The sequence below is a fragment of the Alternaria atra genome (assembly GCF_907166805.1).
Source record: "Alternaria atra isolate CS162 genome assembly, contig: 19, whole genome shotgun sequence".
In the NCBI taxonomy this organism is placed as follows: domain Eukaryota; kingdom Fungi; phylum Ascomycota; class Dothideomycetes; order Pleosporales; family Pleosporaceae; genus Alternaria; species Alternaria atra.
In genome coordinates this window covers 53950-73413 of record NW_025091316.1, presented here as the reverse complement: position 1 = coordinate 73413, position 19464 = coordinate 53950, and the positions used below count along the sequence as shown (strand labels likewise).

Genomic DNA, 19464 nt, shown 5'->3' with positions numbered 1-19464 from the left:
TTGGCAGTCTCTGCTTTGGTGGGCTCGACTCTTTCGCGTCGCCGATGACAGCATGAATCAGCTTGCGCGCCAAAGCTCCTAGCGGAATCTGCATCCCAACAGGCATCTTCTGGGTTAGCTCAGACCCTGCAGATCATCGACATCTGGACAATGCCATCAACTCTGTGTCGAGCGACTCCAGGGCAGTCTGCTGAGTCAGGTGCCATCGGCGTTTGACAGCGCTTCTCACGATAGTCGGTAAATGTCCGAGAGAAGGCTTCACGATGATGCGGCGGAACCACCGAGTACTTGCCCTATTTAGCTGTCTCCACAACCCCGCATCATGTATAAAACCCCGCCATCAACAAAGCAAGTACGAGACAGCAAGCCCAGAATCTCTCCGAGCCAGTTAAAAACACACGGATAATCTTCCTCACACAACTCAACATGGCTTCAAGACCTGCTCACACCCGAACCGCCTCGACAAACCTGGCTGGTGGCTCTGGCCAGCGCGTGTTGGAGGGAAGGACTGCCATTGTGACGGGAGCGTCTAGGGGTATGCAAGGCATTTTATAGCTATAGCTTATACTAACAACCTCAGGAATCGGTGTCGAAATCGCCCGCAACCTCGCTAGCAAAGGCTGCAACGTCGTCATCAACTACACCTCCGACTCGTCCACCCAAACCGCCAAAGACCTCGCCTCCGAACTCCAAGCCGAATATGGCGTCAAGGCTATCAGCGTACAAGCGAGCATGGGCTCTGAGAATGGGCCCAAGCATCTTGTCGAGGTTACCAAGAACAACTTCCAGCACCCCAAGACTGGCAAGTTCCAATTAGACATCATCATCAACAACGCCGGAGTTGCGGGCAACAACTACGTCGAGAACGTCGACTGCGAAGACTTCGCAAGACAGTACAACATAAACGTACGAGGACCGCTGCTCCTCCTGCAAGCCGCCATCCCATACTTACCCAACGACCGATCCGGCCGCATTGTCAACCTCTCTTCCGTCAGCTCGTCGCTGGGATATAAGGGCCAGTCCATCTACGGCGGAACAAAGGCGGCTCTGGAGAGTATGACAAGGACATGGGCTCGGGAGCTGGCAGAGCGATGCACGGTCAACGCCATCAACCCAGGTCCTGTCGCGACCGACATGTACTGGAGCAACGACGACGCCTTCATTGCGCAAAACAAGCCATTCATCGAGAACACTCCCCTTGCTGCACCAAGAAAGGGTATCGACCCAGAGAAGATTTACGAGGCATCTCAGAACGCTGGTGGACGACCGGGCTACAGCGAGGAGATTGGTGGTATCGTCGGCATGCTTTGCTTGCCTGAAGCGGGTTGGACAACTGGTAGTGTCGTCTGCGCGAACGGTGGTATGAAGTTCAGCTACTAGACAGCAGCGGAAACGACAACAAAAATATACCCCATGTGAACATAACAACGTCTTTAGCTTTATTTATTTCAACGCACGCACTTGACACTCGGCCGTAAATCCCCTATACTCCCTTCCAAAAGCTCACTTTCAATCACGACACTCGACGTTCTTGTAATTCCCCCAGCGTTTCCCGAGACAAAGATACCCCTTTCAGAGTCCCTATCGCCCCTCCAGCCCGCCATCGTCCTCTCCTCACTCCCCACGCTAGCCGTATCGTCTTCCACGCACCCATACTTTTTATTCGCAGCCCTTGAGCCAATGGTCTTGAGCTCGGATTGATGATGTGAACCACCCGCATATCCTGCACTACTTTGCTTCCGACTCCGACTGCGAAGCGAAGATTCGCCGATCAAATGTGGTGCGACGTGCCGGAAGAAGAGTCGCATTGTGGGGAGACAGCCTGTGATGATGACAAGGTTGGCTTCGATGAGGCTGGGGAAGGGCATGTTAGTACATGTGACGATGATGATATCTCTGATTCGAGCAAAACTTACATCCAGATACCTGGCATGACGATCGCCCATGTTTGATCAATGGTTTGAAGCATGGGGAAGAGGAGGGCCAGGCGCACTGCACTTGTTATACACGTCCTGTTTTCATATCAGCCTGTGCTTCTTACCAACAAAATATCGTCTCGCTCGAATATGTTACTTACAGCGATCCTACGCCGAAGATACATATCAGTCCCGCTTTTTGAGCCCTTGGCATCTGTAGCTTAACCACCATCGGTATAGGCAAAACAAGCAGCAGGATATCCGTAGCCATGTTCAATACCGCTGTTGCCATGTAAAGAGGTGTCCTGTCAATACAGCTTCCTTCCGTAATGGTTACATCCCAGTTCCTCTTGAAAGGTGTACAGGCGAAGATGAGCGGAAAGACAAGTGCAATGTTATACCCAACGACGAGGAACATGCTTGCGTAGACACACAATCTGAACCATTGTATATGCGATAGTCGGAGGTAGAAGAAGAGGAGGGAGAGCTTGGCGCTGGCGAGGAAAGGACAGTAGAGTATGCTTGCTACGCTGATCAACTGTGGCATGGGTGAGCTGAGGCTATTCCTTTGGGGCTGATGGATGGAGCTTACGTTCATTGTAGAGTTGACTCGATGGCCTGTCAGTTCCCAGATGTGGACGCCGAGAGTGCCTCGGCCATATTGAACTATTGTGTGATTAGAGTAAACACGGGAGTGATGAAGACCTCGGAACATACATAGAATGGGGACTTGTATTGCGATGGAGAAACACTGCAGGATTGATCATTAGCACGATTTGTCCGTCTCCCTGCCGTGTCCAAGTCGTGATGCGACGCACCCAAGCTATGAGCAACGCTACTGTTGATCTAGTCAGATACGGGAAGTCATAGTAGCGGCCTTGAAGCATTCTGAGAGGGGCTTGACTGAGCTTACCATCGTCTGGTGTAAAGTTCTTCGCAAGCTTTGTCTTTGTATAGACTCGTGTAGCCATGAAGATGGCGGCAACAATCATGCCCGAGGTTCCAACCCAGAAGTTGGCAGCCTCACCCGTTCTCTGGGGGTTATCCAAATTGACAACATATCCAGGCGGAGCCGGAAAAATGGGCTGGTTCATGTCCATGACGAAGTGTCGATTTCGTGCAAGTTGGCACCATTGTCAACAGGCGCCGCCTTTATTCGTCTATATTTCAGGTTCACATTATCCTCTCCGTCCATTTGATTGTCACATTTCGCCATCTCATGGGTCTTATCGACTAATAGATCCCTCCCACCATCGGACCTTATTCCGTATGGCATCGAATCCATCTGGTAATTGTGATGTTCCGTAGTGGCGCACGGAACATTCTCGTGTATGCCGCATCGCTTAAGCAGAGAAGTTCAGACAGGCAGCAGAAGATTGGTCTGAAGTCCGGGCACAGTCTACTACAAACTCGTTGGTTTTGCCTGTGCTACTCCACAGCATGGGCACCACAGCTTGGCATTGCAACAACGGCTCGGACGTGTTCCCGTCTGGTGGCTAGATAGTATGAGAGCGCGCATGCCAAGCATGTGCCGTTCACAGAGATGGCCATGCCCGTGGAATTGCACCCGCCAGTCTGGTCAGCCGAAGGTCCCCGGATAGTGTTGCAAACCTGTGCACCTCATTTCCAGCCCTCTGCGGACCGCTCCTTCAGGGACGCGGATAATCCTCCAATCAATCCCTTAGATCGAGCCGCATGTGAAGTACTCTTGAGCCTATCACAGAATATGTGTTCTTCGACCCTTGCAAGCCACATTTTAGCGAACAAATCAAAGAATCTGCCGATATGCCACCCGCGGCTCTCTACCCTTCGAGGCACAAGTTCAACGCCACATAGAGTCCAGTCCTTCAATCAGTGTTGACATCCTTCGAGGATCCAGCTTCATCTAAAATGTTGACTTAGTGCAAAGCAGTAATCGCGCCTTCCGGTTGAGGTTATGCTCTCTGCCTGTTGGAAGGAGTGGACGAGTAGAAAAACGTGTCGTACCCTGCGTTGAGATCCCGATCATCCATCACTCCTTGTATTATCTCTTTGATTATTGGGCTGGCTGTTGTAATGGCTCGCTTGATTGTTACTCTGCTTGCGGCAGCGGCTGTTGTTCCATTCGCGCAGGCTGATTATTGCGTAAGGCTGCTCGCTAAGCTCATTCTACTCGAAACGTGTGTTAACAATCACAGTGTTCCGCTCTTGCACTCACTTCCCTGAGGAGTCGCCTGTTCTTCCCGGGTCAAGACGCATACGAGACGCGGGAGGACTCTTATTTCGATGTGAAGCAGCAAGTCATCACACCCAACTGCATCGTCCAGCCCAAGACTGCCAAGGAAGTCGCACTCGCTGTGAAGACCCTCACAGCCGCGAGTCTGCTCAAGTCGTGCAAGTTTGCCATTCGTAGCGCTGGACATACTCCCTACGCTGGGGCCTCCAATATTGAGGATGGCGTGACACTCGACTTGCGTTACCTCAGCGCCGTTGAGTATGACGCTAAAAAGGCTCTCGTCAGAGTGGGTCCTGCGGCATCATGGAACGACGTATACAATGTCCTCGAGCCACTTAATGTAATGACGAGTGGCGGGCGTTCATCCACGGTCGGTGTTGGTGGTCTTACGCTCGGTGGTGGTATCTCATACTTCTCACCAGGACGAGGATTGGTCTGCGATAATGTGATCGAGTTCGAAGTCGTTCTTGCCGACGGCCGTATCGTGGCCGCCTCCAAGACCTCATATCCCGACCTCTTTGCTGTCCTCAAAGGCGGTAACAACAACTTCGGCATCGTCACCAGCTTCAAATTTGGTACCTTTGACTACAACGGTCTGTGGGGTGGCCTCGTCATTTACCCAGAATCGACTATCCAGGATCACTTCAAGGCTCTCATCAACTTCTCGAACAACATTGACAAGGAGCCCAAGGGATCAGCTATCGTCATGCCGGTGTACCAGAGTTCTGCTGGTGCCGATTTGATCTTGAATGCGTACGATTATGCCGAGCCAGTACCGAGACCTGCAGCCTACGACGAGTTCCTGGCGATTCCTGGCAATATCTCGGATTCAACAGGTATCAGGAACATGTCGTCGCTGGCAGCGGAGCTTGCAGGCGCCACAACCCACAGGTAAGCTAGCCACTGTGTTTCTGCTTGGCAGATATTAACCAACCTTTTAGTGTATACTTTGGTACACTCACCTTTGCCAATGATCTCCGGGTCATGACCAAAGCCCATGAGATATATATGGATGTGCTGTCCAACCTCAAAGCCAAGGCCACAGGCGACTGGCAAATCTACGTGCTTTACCAGCCCCTTCCCCCCTCGTACTGGAGGCAGAGCGCTTCGAAAGGTGGCAACATGTTAGGCTTGGAACGCTTTGGTGAGCAGGTATTGTGTCGTAAGTTTACTCTTCCATTTCGCAACGGCCGCATGCTAACGCAGATCAGTATACCAACCTTACATCTCCTGGCAAGGAGCTGAGCAAGATGCTCTCTTCCAAGGCGCAGGTGCAGATCTCATCAACAGGATTCGCGAGTATGCTGAGAGCATCGGTGCTGATAACCCATATCTCTACCTGAACTACGCAGACAACACGCAGGATCCGCTTGCAAGCTATGGCTCAGAGTCTGTGAAGAAGATGAAGGCGGCGGCTAAGAAGTATGATCCTTTTGGTGTTTTCCAGAAGCTTGTGCCTGGTGGCTTTAAGATCTCGAATGTACACTAGATGATTAGGACTCAGTAGTTGGCGCAATGTTAGCTTTCGCATTTGGTTGGATGTTGCTCCTGTTGTGCGCAACACACGTGCTGTTGGAAGGGCGGGATGCAGTTGCGAAGGCAGGAAATGACATACTGGATGACGTAGCGACATTTCGACGTTACAACGCTACATATTGATTGATGTATATCTCCGAGATACCTAAACTCGGTGAAAATTCGGTGTGATGGAAGGACGGATTTAGTCAGATGCGTTGGGCGTGTGCTTGTGAAGCGGAGGCTGGCAGCGTGTTGGAACGCCGAAGCGTGCGAGCCCCACTTGATTGAACATGCCGCGTCGCGTCGTCGCGACGCACGCGTCTTGAGCCAACACGAACCTATACTGCATCGAATGTGTGGCTCCGTTGCAACGCATCTGGAACATTGATAAGCTTCACAGAATTGTGTTAAGTAGAAACATATGCCGATCACTGCGACGCCACTGACAGATACCTAAGTGTGAAGGCTTTCTTCTTTAGCCAGCAGCACGAATGCGATTGTATCATTTGGAGCTCTACATCATGATACATGCCTGCATCTGCTGACGGTACTTCTCTTTGAAGTGTTTATGCAGCAAGACCCTTTGCTTCTCGAGCTCTGCCGTGTGATCTTCGTGAGCACGTTGCATGCTTTTCTTCGCCAATACCTCGCTCTCTTCGAAGCGCTTTTGGCTCTCTTCAAAGCCCTTCTTGGTCTCTTCTATAAGCTGCAACGCGCTGACTTGTAGGTTTTCCATCTCTTGTCGCTGCTTTGCGAGGATATCTCGATGCTCTCTTCGTGCAGCTTCCAAGATCTCTCGGTCTTCTCTATTGTTCCGGTTGCGGGCCTCTATAAGGTCTTGTTCTACCTTCTCCAGCTTCCCTTCGTAGTGTTGGATGAGCTTATCTACTGTTGATGCTAGCGCACTTCCAGCGCCCGTGTCGACTAGGTCGAGGTTCTGATCGACCATTTCACGTTGTATATCGAGCGTCACGGGCTTCCACCTCTTTATTAGGTAGTTGATGATCTCCAGCGCAGACGCTTCTCCTTTGTCGTGACGATATACGCAACTGCCGTGATCTATCATCCGTTTCCACAGCTGTGGCTGTTGTTTGAGCTCTTTCTCTCGTTCAATTGCTGCATTTTCTAACGCCATGTCCCACATTGTAGTGGCCAATACCACACTTTCGAGCGGGCCGTCACCGCACAGCCTCTGGAACATTTTGATATTCTGGATACCGCTGCCACCCACTCGCACGTCTGATATCCGTTGGAGAAAGATGATCCCAGCAAGTTGCAATTGCTCTGTGTGCGCCTTGTTCAGCCACTGTGCGACTTCCCGCAGGATCTCAGAGTCGGAACGGTATGTATCATCGAAGCCTGGGGTATCGACCAGATAAACCTTGACACCATTTGCGAATGTACACGGTACAACTTGAACTGATGATGTGCCTAGCAGATCTTAGTTCACAATACACATGGAGCAAACGCTGGCTCTTACATGAGTCCAGTCCGTGTCCAACCTCGAGCTTTCGATCGGAGAAGAGATTAACGAAAGTTGTCTTCCCGCAACCAGTTATGCCCATCACTGCGATGATGATATCACCGGGCCTTCACAAAACAGTTAGTTCGCAGTCGTTACAACGTTAGTAAGCTCATACGTCAACTCTGGAAGCGGAAGCACCTCACGATGAGGACTATCCACCCGATTCCCCATCTCTCTAGCACTGTTGACGCGATTGACAAACAATAAAAGTCTGCTGAGTTGCTGCAATTTGGTTCGAGCGACGAAGGCTTCTCATGGGTGAAGTGGAGGATGCAACACCGCCTAGGCTGGAAGGCAACCACTTTCTAAAATGCATTCATGGGCTGGGAACTATAGGTTTACGCATACACTCACATGGCGCTTGAACCAGCCCTGCGTCTTGAGAGAACCACGTCAGTGCCGCTTATAATCATATGCAAGCCGCTACGTTGGTCATCAAGTGGCAACGCAAAGTGGCGGCCGATAGGCTAAAGGGTGGCGAACCAACGTCCTATCTACCCCTCCATCGTACAGTACCCACATGACAACTATCATGTAGTGGTCCTTCGAAGTTAACCGGATAGTTCTTGACTATGTTTTGGCCCCTGCATCTGGCTGGCTCATGCGTGTTCTGCTGCTGGGGTGGCATATGAAATCCAGAACTTATAGTACAGCTGATCTCTTAGAAGCTCAACAAGGCTACAGGCAAAGTACATGTAGACTGTGCCGTAATACGTAGTGCCTTACGAATTAAAACGCGTAATGGTCTGTCTGCGAAGATCCTACAGCAGTAGAGACCCAGCGACAGCTATAATGCCATCAGAATTGCTATGGAGATTGACGCTATTTGTTATGCATCGGTAGTTGCACCTCAGGTTCAAATAAAAACAGATCCAATCTTTCTGCGCTATCTACGGTAATTGGGCTCACCAGGAGGGGTGCTGCTGTAGGAAGCAGATCTGAGAGAGTGTTGGTGGTATGGTGAGCCGACAGGATGCAGGATTCTTCGCAAGGGATTTTGCGGCAGCGGCGGCGGAACGCGCATCGTTCCAGTGGGATCAAAAGATACATCATGATGCGGGACGTGAAAGTGACTGTTAAGTGTAGACGGGGTCGCAGGTGTATATGAATGGGTATGATGTGGTGCATGCACCGGAGCCGCAGAGTCCTCATTCTCGCTTTCGTAATCACTTTCTGATACATAAAGAAATCCAGGCTCGTGGTTCAGGTGCTCCTGACGGTACTGAGAAGAAGCCAAAGCATGTCTCACCTGCTCATCCGAAGATGTGCGCTTGGTGTTGGGCTTGCTACCCTGGCGACCCTTAGACCTGCTTCGCGTTTTCCGGGACTTTGTACTGGCCTTTTTGGCTGCCTTTGTCTCCATGGGCATAGATTCAGCTCGACGCAATGGCTGTCCAGAGTCTCTGAGATCTCTTCCAATAGAGAAGTTTCGCATCCACGACGCAACTTCACCTTGAGACGTTCGCTTCTCCTTTATTCTGTCCTCCCGTGTAGTTTGTTCGCGATCTCTAGTTTCCTCCTGTTCTTTTCTGGTTGCTTCAAGCTTCTTGTTGCGATCTTGCACGTCCCTAAGTTGTGCCTGGCCTTTCATGATCATCTTCTCCTGCCGCTGAACCGTATCCTCGAGCTCGAATAGGCGCGTAGATTTGACTTTGAGCAGAACATCTTCAGTCAGGTCATGGCGACCCATACTAAATCGTGCCTCCTGCTCATTCCGTATGTCTTCAAGCGTGACTGAAAGACTTTCTTGTTCAACTTTGATATTGTCAACAAGGCGAGCGCGGTCTTGGACTTGCTCGGTGAACTCGTTCTTCAAGTCCTCATCGTCACAAACCTCTTCTACACACTCTTCCAAGTCTCGTTTTTGCGTTTCGTACCTGTCGCGCGTGTTCGCAAGCTCGCCCTCCACGTACTTGCCCGCTGTCGTTCCTTCCAATTTCATTGTTGCGCCGCCTCTCATCTCATGCTGTAACTGCAAAACCACCGTCCTCTGTCTATCTACTATTAGTTCGACAATACTGAGCCCGCTCTGGTTGTCGTCTCGGTGTGCCTCTATTGAAGCTCCACCTCTTATCAAATTTCCAAAGAACTCAAGCCTTTCCCCCATCGTCTTCTGGCGCATCATCGCGGCATCTCGTGCTTCATTCGTTTTGAGAGAACTCCACATCGTCGTCACAACTACAACATCCTTGTATTGTCGCTCGCCGCAGATCTTTTCAAATATCCGGAGGCTTTTGAGCGAAGACCCGGACATCCGCATGTCGGTTATCCGCTGGACATAGATCATTCCGCCTATAGGAAGGCCACGCCCATAACCATCACAGCAGGTACAGACGAATGAAGCGATTTTTCGGAAGACGGCTGCATACTCCATGTGAGTATCGTCGAAACCTGGTGTGTCGATGAGATAGATTTTCTGGCCATTCTTTCGTTGAAATGACTGGAAGGTAACATCCGTTGTACCTTGATGTGATCAGACCAAAGTCCCTGTTAGTGAAGATGAACTTACATGACTCTAGCGAATGCCCAATCTTTGCACTTTTTTGGGTAACTTGTGAAATGAATGTGCTTTTGCCAGCGCCCGTGAGGCCCATAACGAGGATGCCAATCGCTCTATCAACAAATTAGATGAATACGTCGAATCGGATTCTCAAGCGTACTGGGAAGACGGTGCGTTCTGATTCGAGCCCGTGACTGTCGGTACGGAAGAAGTAAGTCTGATCGAAGAATTCCCAGGCGAACACGTCGGCTCAAGCACATCGCAACTTCCCCTCCTAGTCGAAGAACTGCTGAGAGCACTCATATTGTGTACATTATGAGAATGAGATTTACGTGATGGAGTATTGCGTTGGAATATGGCAAGTTGCTGGCAACAAGCGCAATCACGTACAAAGCTGCTAACACGGGTAGGCTGCAATGCTCTGCAGACTTCAGGGAGACCGGTTACCTCAGCTTGAGCTATCATGCAGGCGCCATCATGCACGGACTACACCCAGGCGCAGAGGGACAGTCTTACATGCATCGATATTCCTGCAGCACCGTCCGTCGCACTAAATTTGACGTGTGCGTCGCTGATTGGTGACTGTCAAGCAATAGGATCGGAGCCTGATTTTCAACGCTGCAGCGAAAATGTGCAAGGTTTATGTTGCCTTTAGCCGCAAAAGAAGCTGCTACGGTGCAGCATAGCTATAGCAAAGTGATCATGAGAAGCCAGGCCGACACAGCCGTACATGCTGATTTACGACCTGACACAATCACCTACTGTTCTCTGATGGAGGCTTTAGATGTTGCAAGCTCGCAAACCGTTGAGTTAGTATACCCTGTTTCCCGCATATACAGGGCTGACTCGGTCCGGCAGTCCCGATGATGTTTTCATCGCAGTTATGGGAACGACTGGCGCGGGTAAATCCACCTTCATTGAGCATTGTACGAAGCCCTCAGAGCGCCTATCGGGCAATGGGCTCTCATCATGTAGGCTTCTCTGTCGATTCGAAGCCTGACCGATCGTTGATTGCAAGATATAGGTACGAGTCAGGTGTCGATACACACCACTAGCATTCTTGGACGGACTGTTCATCTTATAGATACGCCTGGCTTTAACGATAGTCGACGATCCGATGGCGAAACATTGCAAGAACTAGCATACTGGTTAACGGCAGCTTACGAGAGGGACATCAAACTCAGTGGAATTATTTACCTTCATTGCATAACGAATAATCGCTTTCAAGGTTCCGCTGTGCGGGCTTTGAGTGCCTTCAAGAAGATGTGCGGAGAAGAGGCGTTCTGTGGGATAGTTATAGCAACGACCATGTGGGACAAAGTCACCACAGATGAACTCACAAAAGCTGAACTACGACACGAAGACCTCCATACCAAGATCCGCCAGGATGTTATGTGCCGAGGCGGTAAACTAGTCAGATTATCAGCTGTAGATATAGACGCAGCGAAGATACTTCAACATGTTGTGGGAAAAGACAGAAAGCTAACGCTGGCGTTCCAACGAGAATTGGTGGATGAGAATCGGCTCCTTCATGAAACCGGTGCTGGCCAAGTGTTATTTGAACATTTGACTGGATCATTCGCGACACTACAAGCTAGGACAGATGATGTCCATGAGAGAATAGCTGATATGGCTCACTGTTCCCGAAGAGACGAGTTGCGTGAGCTTGAGGATGCGGTTACTGAGATGGCTGGAAGCATGCAGTCAGTTGATGAAGATATTGAGCGCACGAGAATGACTCTTAGCGATATCCGCGAGGCGTGGGATGGTTATATCATTCGTGACAATGAAGCTATTTCGGCGGCAGCGCAACGTATCGAGCGACAACTAGAAACCGAGCGCAGCCAACAGGTCAGAGGCACCGCCCAGATTGCTTCAGTTGAGCACGCCTATGGAGGCTCCAGTGTATCACTTTCTTCAGCAAGTGGATCGCAGCCTTCTCAAACCTACACAGCGCTCAGGTTAGAAGAGCTCGAAAAAGAACGAGACGCCCTTACGTATCAAATGCGCCAAAGGCTGAACAGGCGATACACGACACATTCACGAGCCGCAACAAGAATAGGAGTCATAGGCACTGGCCTAGCTGTCGGTCAGCTCATCGCAGCAATGGCGTGCGTGGTGATGTGATCCATCTCGGACGGGTGAAAAGAAGAAAGGAGCACTCGAGATGCACGTACAGTCGCGAATCCACGGATCGGAGTTTCTCGCTAATACAGATCTGGATGTGGCCCACTGAGCTGTACGAAGGAGCTCGTTTTTAGTGTGTCCCCACCCAAACACCGAGATGCCGGCTTCCATTCCAAACCTGTAGAATAATCTCAATATACCCACCACAATACTCTAGAAACATGGGTTTAAACCGCAGAAAGCCTTTCTAATACAAGCCTACGCGTACTCCTCGAGTTGCTAAAACTTCTCGTACTAAAATCCCTCTAGAAACGCGTGCATTCATAGCTGGTGCAGCATTACTCGGGAATGTCAGCCACCACGCTATCGCCGCAGCCCTCTACCGCGACCGCTCGGGTATATTGAAGCTTGTGAAGAGGATACAGGACAAATCAGAGAGCGGGGGCTTCGATTTATAGGATCCAGTCCTCTTTCAGGATGACATTGGGCGTGGGAGACCTGAGGTTCTGAGCCAGGAACAGAAGGATGAGATCGTCCGCATCACAACGCAAGATCGCAACCACCGCGAGGAGGAGCCATGGCAGGCAATAAAGCATCGCCAGCTTCATGCTATCGCGCCTAATCTGAGCATTTCTACATTTGAAAATGTTATGTATAGAGCTGGTTACAAGCGCAGAAAGCCAGGCTGGAAACCACCACTTTCATCTACCCAACGCCAAGAACGATTAAGATGGGCCCTCGAGCACAACCCCGATCGATACGAGGTTGGTGATGGACTTGGCTTTAACTTCCACTGCGTAGTATTTACTGACGAAACACCAGCTCGAGTGGGAGAAGAGAGAGGCATAATCCGTACATGGGCGCGCGATGATGAAATTTACAACGATGACGTACGCCACGACCGCAACCGTCGAGACTGCTGCATACAATTCTTTGGGGCTTTTAGATACGACTTTAAAGGACCTTATTATTTATACTTTCATGAGACTCAAGAGGAGAAAGAGGTAGCGGAGGAGCTTCTAGGGTTGGAGAATGCAGCCACTCGAACATCCTCCAACCATGCCCAACGCAGGGCCCGCGCAGCCCTCCAGGAGCTTGGTGAGGTAGATATAAACCTTCGTACATCTACCAGAAGGCTTCAGCATATTAAGAAACATGATTATCACCGCGGTATTAGGTCAAGAGGAGGGGTGGATGGGTATCGCCACCGCGAAGGAGCTCTTAAGAAGGTCGCTCCATAGATTAACTCCCTCAAAAGTCAAGGAGTTGCATGTTACTTACTTAAAGATGGAGCTCCTCCTCACAAGTCTCGTATTGCAAATGACTACCTACAAGTTTAGAAGATTGAGAAGATGGCTTGGCTAGGTCACAGTCCAGATGTGAACGCATCTGAACATGCCTGGCCATGGCTGCGGCGTCATGTGACAAGGCAATTCACACCCTCATGTACTCTACAACAGTGTCAACAACAATGGGAGGCTGAGTGGGAGGCTCTGCCTCAAGAAATGATCAATAGGTGGGTGATGGGGATTCCTAAGGTGGTGCGTAGGATCATTCAAATTAAGGGCAACAACAACTTCCATGGGTGAGGCGCAACTCTAGAAAATCGCTATATCAATAGCTCTATATACAATCGAATAACCTTATCCTTTTTAGCTCTAAAAATGAGCGCGTTGTGTTGTTGCTTCATTGTTTTGTATGGCTGTGCAGCCAAAAAAGTGTTGTTCCTACATGGGTGGGGACACACTAAAAACGAGCTCCTTCGTACCGCGCTTTATGCCGACAGAACACCCTGCTTCCGAAACCTGCATCATCGATTCGAACATGACATTTATTCCTATCTTATTTTGCATTTCTGAAATGAATACTGCAATCTCGCGTGAAATGCCCTTTATAGCAGAATTAAGCGCTCCTTATCGCATTTATGTAGCCGTAAAGTTTCCAATGTTACCCTGGGCTACGCTCTGCCATCTTTTCTTATGCGGCCTGAATGATAGTTGAAGCTCGTGTTTCTTCAATCTCGTGAACGCGTGTATTGGTTCTGGATTCATCGTAATCATGTTAAGAGCACTCACGACGCTGCCCAGGTGGTGAAGCCGGCAATGCGCGCTAAAGGTGCGATGAAGTGCATCCTATCTACGACAGCTGTAGGAACGCCTCAAGTTTGACAAACCTATTGCAGAGCTTCACAACATCCAGCATATTTAACACGACGTCGACACTACTGATCATGAGTTACCAGGTCAAATGAATGTAGGACATACCGTCCACATTGCGGGGAACTCTGCTGGTTCCAATTTCTACGGTAGGCGGAGGTATATCTCCAACATCGCTCCATCTAGTATTCACTTGGTACCAAACATCTCAATTACCAGTGTCATTGTCTTTCACCAATGGATAGAGAAACCAGACCTCGAGGGGACCGTTCGGTGGCTGAACACGTTACAACGGTCTACATAAGACCACGCTCTCGACCTGTTGAACACACTATTTAGGTTCTTTCTCCCCAATACTGAACCACAACTACTCAACCTGGTTTGTCAATTACACTCGACCACCATGGCTTCGGCTATACATACGATCGACCCGCGAGCGGACACCGTCATCATTTTACGATCACCAGCGGACGAGGAATACTTCGCCATGTGGGATGATCCCGAACTCGACAACCTTAAGGCACTTGCTGAACTTCCTCTATATTTGGAAGATGAGTGCGGAGTGGAGTCGGATATGGGTGACATTGAAGTTCACCAGTCTCCTGCCGACACATCAACTGCTCCAATACCTGCTAATGCTGTCCCCCTCATTCCTGAAGGGTCTGTCCTATATTATGTCTCTTCGCACCATCTTATACTGGCTTCTCATGTCTTCTGTGCAGCGCTGGTACCACAAAGATGGAACGAGGGACATAAGAAGGCAGACGGACGTTACTACATCACCGCAGACGATTGGGATGAGCAAGCATTCTTCCTTTTAATGAACATGTTACACGCGCGCACCAATCAGGTCCCGGAGTCCGTGAGCCTCGAAATGTTGACCAAAATCGGAGTTCTCATAGATTACTATAATTGCGGGAACGCTCTCGAATTCTTCACTACCGCCTGGCTAAGAAACCTTCGAAAGAATGGCCTACGTTATGAGTACTCCCGCAAGCTCATACTCTGGCTTTGGATCAGCTACATCTTCCGGGAAGAAGATGTATTCCAGAGAGCTACGAGGATAGCAATCGCGTATTGCAACGAGAGCAGTCTACGCACTTTAGGGCTTCCTATACCAGATTCAGTATCAGGTAAGCTGGCAGCGCGGATTGTAAGTTCTTTGTAACATTTCTGACATGTGGTAGAAGCAATCGAAGCTCGACGACTGGAGTTACTTCAAGCGCGAATTTCGCTGCTGTATGATCAATTGGAAGCGTATGAGAACGGCTCCAGGTTATGCTGGAAAGAAAACCGGGACAATTCGTTTGAGTGCAACTCGTTGTTAGCTGGATCTCTATCGATAGACATGCGTGCTAAGGGTCTGCTGAGATGTCCACCCGAATATCCTTACCATGGGTTTTCTGTGAGAAAACTGAACGAGAGCCCAGAGTTGCACAACCCTCAAGAGATCGCTCGGTGGAATATGAGACAGGAATTCAATACTCATCATTGCGACTCGTTGCAACAATTTCCCGACCAATATCTCGATGGCCTCAAGCTGGCAGACTTTTGGAGAGGTACTCGAGGGTAGTGAGAGGCAACGATTGGAACTTGGTGTAAGTCGGCACCAGTTCGGCCCTTATATGGGCTCATTCACGAGAACAGCCTGTTATTTATCCATCAAATACTGAACGCGATTCAAACTCCATGAATAGCAGCCCCTCGCAGAGGGTGTGAACACTGTATGTAAAACTCAAGTACATTCGTATTTACTAAACAATCCAGGGGGATCTCGCATGCTAATGACAAGTTCTACACACTAATACTATGTTGTTAGCGGAAGGTGCTCGTATGTGCCTTGCATGATCTGTGGCCGAGGCAACGGTCCGGCTATAACGCCATCCTAGTAGGCGGCTCAAAATCGGTACTAGCGAACCCGCACCGGTTGACATCCACCTGTCACAACGATGAAAGTGGGGTCATCGGTCATGTTATCGCAACGCCGATGCCAAAACAAGAAGGAGCTTATCCGGCACACAAGCCTTGTCAAGAGCACCAGTCCGAGGCTTGTCTTTCTTAGTCGCTTGCTTGGGTATGGTTAGTCGATGTCAACGCATCGCATACTTGCATCGCGAGATGAGCGAGTTAAGCAATCTAAACTACATGAGGTAGGTCGATATCGATATGCAGGGTTTGAGGTCGACCGCAAACGCGGTATAAAAGTACTATACTGTCCGCTTTTCATGACCTCTTCATCCGCTTTCGCTTCGGACTACCTTCGCTCAAGGCAATACCGGTTGTGGCAAAGATGGCTCCCGTGCTCTCATTCATCGTTGGCTCGCTGTTGGCTGTGAGGGCCTTCGCAGAGCCATTCGAGAAGCTTTTTGACGTTCCGGAGGGTAAGCCATATGTCTGATCAAGTTTCGATTTATGCTAACGATCAGCAGGATGGAAGCTTCAAGGTCCGGCATCGGATGCACACACGCTCAAGCTCCAGATCGCGCTCCAGCAAGGCGATACTGCGGGCTTTGAGCAGACCGTCATGGACATCTCCACCCCCTCAAACGCAAAGTACGGACAGCACTTTGAGTCCCACGAGGAGATGAAGCGCATGCTTATGCCCAGTGAGGAGACCGTTTCCTCCGTCTCCTCCTGGCTCAAGGCTGCCGGTATCGAGAACTTCCAGACCGACGCCGACTGGGTGACCTTCAAGACGACCGTCGGCGTTGCCAATGAGCTCCTCGGAACTAAGTTCTCCTGGTTCGTCAGCGAGGAGAGCACCCCTCGCAAAGTTCTCCGCACGCTCGAGTACTCTGTCCCTGACGAGGTTGCTGACCACATCAACCTCGTTCAACCGACTACTCGGTTCGCGGCCATCCGTGCAAACCACGAGACAGAGCGCGAGATCTTCGGCATCGCGCTCGCTTCTTCCCCCAACGTGACTGTCAACTGTGATGCTTCCATCACTCCCCAGTGCTTGAAGCAGCTCTACAAGATCGACTACACTCCCGACCCCAAGAGTGGTAGCAAGGCCGCTTTTGCTTCTTACCTTGAGGAGTACGCGCGCTACAGCGACCTTGCCCTTTTCGAGAAGAACATCCTTCCCGAGGCTGTGGGCCAGAACTTTTCCGTCGTTCAGTTCAACGGTGGTCTGAACGACCAGGCCTCTAGCGATGACAGTGGCGAGGCCAACTTGGATTTGCAGTACATGCTCGGTCTTGCCCAGCCCCTGCCTGTCACTGAGTACAGCACTGGTGGACGTGGCCCATGGATCGCTGATCTCGACCAGCCTGATGAGGCTGACAGCGCCAACGAGCCTTACCTCGAGTTCCTTCAGTCGGTGCTCAAGCTCAAGCAGAAGGACCTTCCCCAGGTCATCTCCACCTCTTACGGCGAGAACGAGCAGAGCGTGCCCAAGTCTTACGCTCTTAGCGTTTGCAACCTCTTTGCTCAGCTTGGTAGCCGTGGTGTCTCTGTCATCTTCTCGTCTGGTGACTCTGGTACCGGATCCGCCTGCCTTTCCAACGATGGCAAGAACACTACCAAGTTCCAGCCTCAGTACCCCGCCGCCTGCCCATTCGTCACCTCCGTCGGCTCAACTCGCTACCTCAACGAGACTGCTACTTTCTTCTCCTCTGGTGGTTTCTCCGACTACTGGAAGCGTCCCAGCTACCAGGATGATGCCGTAAAGGCATACTTCCACCAACTCGGCGAGAAGAACAAGCCCTACTTCAACCGCCACGGACGCGGGTTCCCCGACGTCTCGGCGCAAGGCTTTGGATACAGGGTCTATGACAAAGGTTCTCTCAAGGGATACCAGGGTACTTCTTGCTCCGCTCCCGCGTTCGGCGGTATCGTCGCTCTTCTCAACGACGCACGTCTAAGGGCCAAGAAACCAGCTCTTGGTTTCTTGAACCCCCTACTGTACTCCAACCCTCATGCGCTCAACGATATCGTTCTTGGTGGCAGCACCGGCTGTGATGGTCATGCGCGCTTCAACGGCAAGCCAAATGGTAGCCCTGTCATCCCGTACGCAAGCTGGAACGCTACTGCGGGATGGGACCCGGTTTCCGGATTGGGTACACCCAACTTCCCCAAGTTGCTCAAGGCTGCTCTGCCCGCTAGGTACAAGGCTTAGAACGGGAGTGGATAGGTTGGAGGGAACTTGTAATAGACGTAGATGAAACGTAGATGGAACGTAGATGAAATCATGAAAAACAACAATAACTACGAATATGCAATATTGGATACGCTTGCCTTGACTTTGTGTAGGGTGGTAAATGGGTTGAGGTTGGGTTGGGGTTGGGTCGGGGTTGGGTTGGGTTGACCTAAACAGGTAGTACCTAGGCTAAGTTGGAGTTAAGCTAGCGGCTACCGAAGCTGGCCACCCACTGAAGCTGGCCACCCGTCCAGAACTTGGCCACCCACTCTACGCTCGTGATTTCTCTATAACTACGCAACCAAAATGGATCCCCGTGAAGCAGCAATTCAAGCAGCTATTAGCGACGTTGTTTCTGGTGTTTTTACTAGTCAACGAGCTGCTGCAAAGGCGTACAAGATCCCTCGAAGCACGCTTGCGGCCCGACTACGTGGTACACAGACACGTCAATCTAGCCACGAATACCAGCAGCGATTAACTCCACAACAAGAGGAATTTCTTGTACAATAGATCCTTGAAGAGGACGCACGCGCGTTTCCTCTATCCCACGCGCGCGCGCGAGAAATGGCGAATCGAATCCTGAGGATGAATGGTGACAACAATCCTGTGGGCAAGCGTTGGATATCCTTCTTTCTTAAGCGTAACCTACGCGTCGCATCTATTGTTGGTAGAAAGATAGAGGGCTCGCGGGCTGAGGGCGCAACGCAGGAACAGATACGCGCGTTTCTTGAGCTCTTTGAGAGGACTCGCGTACGACTAGGTATACGCACTGAGGATATGTGGAATATGGACGAGACTGGCAAGGCTATGGGGGTATGTGCAAACACTAGAGTCCTCGCAGATAGTCGTAAGAGCAAGGCTTACAAGCAGTCGCCAGAGAATCGCGAGTGGGCATCAATAATCGAATGCGTGTCGGCTACAGGCAAGAAACTGCGCTGCGGGGTGATATTCAAGGGCAAGAACCTACAGAGTACTTGGTTTCCTGCGATAATACCCGACTGGCTTTACACAACCTCTGAGAACGGCTGGACATCAAATGCGATAGGCCTCGAATGGCTGCAACGGATATTTCTGCCTAAGACGGCTCCATCAGACGATCGTTGGAGGATGCTAATTCTAGACGGCCACGGCAGCTACATTGATCTGGAATTCCTGTGGACCTGCAAGCAGAATAAAGTTCAGCTTCTGTTTCTACCTGCTCACTTATCTCATGTATTGCAGCCACTAGATCTCTCAGTTTTCTTAGTAGTGAAGAGAATCTACCAAAACCAGATCTAGGAACTATCGCATCTAGATAACGCAGCGCCTGTTAAAAAAGAACGCTTTATTACAGCCTACTATAACGCTAGAGAGGCTGCGATTACTG

At 50.5% G+C, this 19464-nt stretch overlaps 8 protein-coding genes across 8 annotated transcripts; 5 read left to right on the top strand and 3 right to left on the bottom strand.

Annotated features, from left to right (window-relative positions):
• Positions 1-426: 426 nt before the first annotated feature.
• Positions 427-1380, top strand: ALTATR162_LOCUS183 (uncharacterized protein; the record flags this gene model as incomplete). Its single annotated transcript, XM_043307776.1, has 2 exons — positions 427-535; positions 581-1380. 2 exons carry the CDS (start codon positions 427-429, stop codon positions 1378-1380), a joined length of 909 nt encoding a protein of 302 aa, XP_043163711.1.
• A 532-nt stretch (positions 1381-1912) lies between these two features.
• ALTATR162_LOCUS182 (uncharacterized protein) lies at positions 1913-3016 on the bottom strand (the record flags this gene model as incomplete). Its single annotated transcript, XM_043307775.1, has 5 exons — positions 1913-2012; positions 2078-2454; positions 2509-2582; positions 2634-2667; positions 2735-3016. 5 exons carry the CDS (start codon positions 3014-3016, stop codon positions 1913-1915), a joined length of 867 nt encoding a protein of 288 aa, XP_043163710.1.
• A 955-nt stretch (positions 3017-3971) lies between these two features.
• On the top strand, positions 3972-5620 carry ALTATR162_LOCUS181 (uncharacterized protein; the record flags this gene model as incomplete). The annotated part of the gene is made up of 4 exons (XM_043307774.1): positions 3972-4040; positions 4094-5022; positions 5073-5293; positions 5343-5620. 4 exons carry the CDS (start codon positions 3972-3974, stop codon positions 5618-5620), a joined length of 1497 nt encoding a protein of 498 aa, XP_043163709.1.
• Positions 5621-6163: 543 nt separating this feature from the next.
• ALTATR162_LOCUS180 (uncharacterized protein) lies at positions 6164-7214 on the bottom strand (the record flags this gene model as incomplete). The annotated part of the gene is made up of 2 exons (XM_043307773.1): positions 6164-7080; positions 7130-7214. 2 exons carry the CDS (start codon positions 7212-7214, stop codon positions 6164-6166), a joined length of 1002 nt encoding a protein of 333 aa, XP_043163708.1.
• An 846-nt stretch (positions 7215-8060) lies between these two features.
• ALTATR162_LOCUS179 (uncharacterized protein) lies at positions 8061-9977 on the bottom strand (the record flags this gene model as incomplete). Its single annotated transcript, XM_043307772.1, has 3 exons — positions 8061-9637; positions 9684-9787; positions 9835-9977. The coding sequence occupies 3 exons, from the start codon at positions 9975-9977 to the stop codon at positions 8061-8063; spliced, it is 1824 nt and encodes a 607-aa protein (XP_043163707.1).
• Positions 9978-10982: 1005 nt separating this feature from the next.
• On the top strand, positions 10983-11801 carry ALTATR162_LOCUS178 (uncharacterized protein; the record flags this gene model as incomplete). The annotated part of the gene is made up of 1 exon (XM_043307771.1): positions 10983-11801. One exon carries the CDS (start codon positions 10983-10985, stop codon positions 11799-11801), a length of 819 nt encoding a protein of 272 aa, XP_043163706.1.
• Positions 11802-14360: 2559 nt separating this feature from the next.
• Positions 14361-15530, top strand: ALTATR162_LOCUS177 (uncharacterized protein; the record flags this gene model as incomplete). Its single annotated transcript, XM_043307770.1, has 2 exons — positions 14361-15090; positions 15145-15530. 2 exons carry the CDS (start codon positions 14361-14363, stop codon positions 15528-15530), a joined length of 1116 nt encoding a protein of 371 aa, XP_043163705.1.
• A 717-nt stretch (positions 15531-16247) lies between these two features.
• ALTATR162_LOCUS176 (uncharacterized protein) lies at positions 16248-18077 on the top strand (the record flags this gene model as incomplete). The annotated part of the gene is made up of 2 exons (XM_043307769.1): positions 16248-16338; positions 16387-18077. The coding sequence occupies 2 exons, from the start codon at positions 16248-16250 to the stop codon at positions 18075-18077; spliced, it is 1782 nt and encodes a 593-aa protein (XP_043163704.1).
• Positions 18078-19464: the final 1387 nt, after the last annotated feature.